The sequence below is a fragment of the Apium graveolens genome, chromosome 2 (assembly GCF_009905375.1).
Source record: "Apium graveolens cultivar Ventura chromosome 2, ASM990537v1, whole genome shotgun sequence".
In the NCBI taxonomy this organism is placed as follows: Eukaryota; Viridiplantae; Streptophyta; class Magnoliopsida; order Apiales; family Apiaceae; genus Apium; species Apium graveolens.
In genome coordinates this window covers 103,373,581-103,376,811 of record NC_133648.1, presented here as the reverse complement: position 1 = coordinate 103,376,811, position 3,231 = coordinate 103,373,581, and the positions used below count along the sequence as shown (strand labels likewise).

Here is a 3,231-nt window from a genome sequence, read left to right as displayed (position 1 = left end):
TAGACCCTAAACAGAAGCCCATCAAACTAGAAAAGAAGAAATTTCGCTCTGGAGCGCTATTATGCAATTGATGAGGAAATAGTGAAACTTCTAAAAGTCGATGTCATCCGTGAGATAAAGTATCCGGATTGGCTAGCTAATGTGGTGGATGATGTGTGTTGATTATACAAGCTTAAACTCCGCATGCCTTAAAGACTCCTACCCCTTTCCCAATATTGACCAGCTGATCGATTCAACTTCAGGACATGTGATGTTGAGCTTCATGGATGCCTTCTATGGTTACAATCTGGTCAAGATGGACCCAAAGAACAATGCAAAAACAACCTTCATCACTCACCGAGCTGTCTACGCTTTTCTCATGATGCCATACGGACTGATCAACGTCGGGATGACTTTCCAAAAAATGATGAATACGATCTTCAAAGATCAGTTGGGAAGGAATATCGAGTCGTACATCGATGACATAATCTCCAAGTCCAAGACCGTCTCGGACCATGTCAAAGACCCCAAAAAATGCTTTGAAAACTTTAGAAAGTACAATATGAAGTTGAATCCGGAGAAGTGAGCGTTCGGAGTTCCCTCGGGAAAGTTTCTCGGATTCTTTATCATCGAATGAGGAATTGAAGCGAACCCAGAAACGATTAATGAGGTAATGGAGATGAAAGTTCCCAGAACCCAGAAGGACATTCAAAAGCTAGCTCGATGCCTCGCAGCTCTGCGAAAATTCATCCCAAAGCTCGCCAAAAAATGTTTACCCTTCTTCGAGCTACTCAAAGGAGTGCGAAACAAGAAGTTGATAGACTGGACTCCAGATTGCCACACAGCCTTCGAAGAAGTAAAGAGGCATCTTATGAACCCCTCAATTCTGTTTAAAGCCAAGCCCGGGGAACCTCTCTCACTCTACATAGTCACTGGCCCAAAGGCCATCTATGTTGCTCTCATCCGGGAAGATAAAGGACTCCAAAGGCTGGTTTATTATGTCATCCAAGTCCTGAAGGACACAAAAAATCGATACCCAAAACTGGAAAAGTTTACCTTAGCACTTGTCAACACAAGTAGGAAACTCAGGCAATACTTTCAGGGCCGAGAAATCAAAGTGATCACGGATCAACCGCTCAGGAAAATCATCCATAAACTAGACGCGTTCGAGAGACTTGTCAACTGGGCAATTGAGCTAAGTCAGTTCAACATCAACTTTATATCCCAGACAACAATCAAAGCTCAAGCCCTAGCAGAATTTGTAATAGAGTGCACTTTCCCTGAGTAATCTACAATCATGAAGAATCCAACCGCCTCTGAAAATGAACCCCCAACAAAGACGCATGAAAGCTATATGTAAACGGTTCCTCAATGATTCAAAGATCCAGAGTCTGTCTAATTCTGATCAGTCCTGAAGGGATCACCATAAGCAGTCACCTTCGTCTTTAGAGCCACCAACAACCAAGACGAGTATGAAGCTCTGTTATAGGGATTCTGGTTAGCAAAATCACTCGTGATAAGGAGTTTACTCATCCACAGTAACTCTCAGATCGTGGTTAAACAGAAAAATGGAGAATATATCGCTAAGGATGAAAAGCTAGCATAATACCGAACCATGGTAAAGAGCTTACCGGAATCCATCCCAGACACCACCATTCTGTAAATCAATAGAGAAGAAAATTGCAAAGCAGATGAACTCTCCAAGTTAGTGCAAAACTCCTCACATCTGAGCACCTCGGTCTACTTTGAAGAACCCCAGACTCTGAGCACCGAGAGGGCGGAAATCTTATACGTCAGCAGCCCGGACAATTGGATGACTCCCTTCATAGTATATTTGAAGGATGGAACTCTCCTGGAAGACAAGAACAAATCCAAGTACTTGAAGCATAAAGTTGTCTATTTTTTCCTTGAGGATGAACATCTATACCAAAGGATCTTTTCAGCACCAACTCTGAAATATGTGGACCCAGATGAGGCAGACTATTGTCTACAGGAGGTACATGAAGGCATATATGGAGACCACTTGACAGCAAAAGCCTTGGTATATAAAGTCATCAGGCAAGGATAGTATTGGCCCACAATACATGCTTATGTAGTCGCCTATGTCAAGAAATGCAACCAATGCCAAAAGTTCAGCAATGTACCCAATCAAAGCCCAAGCCTACCTACATCAATTATCTCTCCAATCCCTTTTGCTGCATGGGGCATAGAAACCATGGGCTCTTTTCCCTGGGCAAGAGGAGATCTACGTTATGTCTTGGTAGCCATCGACTACATGATCAAGTGGGTAGAAGCTAAGGCTATGCGAATAATCAACCAAAAAAATTATATAAAGTTCATATATTCTATTGTTATGAGGTTCAGGATCCCTGTTGTCTTGGTCTTCAATAATGGTCCTCAGTTCGTGGGCTCAGACTTCGAAGCATATCTCAAAGAGCTCGGTATCAAGCACAAGAGGTCTTCTGTAGCACACCCACAGGGAAATGAGCAAGTTGAAGTGCCAAACAGGACAATCCTCCAAGAATTAGAGAAAAGGCTCGAGGAATCGAAAAAGTCTCGGCCATATGAACTCTCAAAGGTCTTGTGGTTGTACGAACCACTCCCAGGATAGGCACCAGGGAAACCCCATTCAAATTTGCAAACAGTTCAGAGGCCAGACATCCAATTGAAACCGAATCCCCCTCTCACAGGGTTGTCAACTTTGATGAAGTATCCAATATTGAGGGCCTAATAACCAACCTGGAACTGCTGGATGAAATAAAAGATCGAGCAGTAAAGAAAATGGAAAGCTATAATGAAAAAATAAGACTCTACTTCGAGAAGAAGGCCAAAGTTAGAGAGTACGAAGTGGGGGATCTTGTTCTCCGGGACATAGAGGTCTTCGATCCGATAAATCAGGGAAAGCTTCAAACCAACTGGGAAGGACCATATAAATTCAAAGAGGTATCATACCCGGAAACCTATAAGCTGAGATACTTGAATGATACCGAAGTCCCGAACACTTGGCATGAAGCCCGCCTAAGAAAATTCTATCAGTAAAAGGTGCGCAAGACTACATGAAATCTGTTGAACAAGTAAGAAATTTAAATCTGTATTTTTCTCCCCGAAATGTAATCAATACCTGATTCCTAGTCGTAATAAAAATTCTACATTTTGAGCATTCTATAACTTAGAATAAATACATAAACTAGATTATGCCTACTATTTGCACACCCAAATGCATGATTCACAGATACATTTATTAGCACAGCC

The 3,231-nt window shown here is 42.2% G+C and overlaps 1 protein-coding gene across 1 annotated transcript; it reads left to right on the top strand.

The window, feature by feature from the left end:
* The first annotated feature begins 2,194 nt into the window (after positions 1-2,194).
* On the top strand, positions 2,195-2,590 carry LOC141691872 (uncharacterized). The gene is made up of 2 exons (XM_074496625.1): positions 2,195-2,262; positions 2,344-2,590. The coding sequence occupies exons 1-2, from the start codon at positions 2,195-2,197 to the stop codon at positions 2,588-2,590; spliced, it is 315 nt and encodes a 104-aa protein (XP_074352726.1).
* The last annotated feature ends 641 nt before the right edge of the window (positions 2,591-3,231 follow it).

What these genes read in the sequence shown, in the direction of transcription:
- LOC141691872 (XM_074496625.1), top strand. Translation starts at nt 2,195, where the DNA reads ATGGGCTCTTTTCCCTGGGCAAGAGGAGATCTACGTTATGTCTTGGTA. An exon ending in GCCATCGACTACATGATCAA is followed by an intron (nt 2,263 to 2,343) that starts GTGGGTAGAAGC and finishes TATGAGGTTCAG; the next exon opens with GATCCCTGTTGTCTTGGTCT.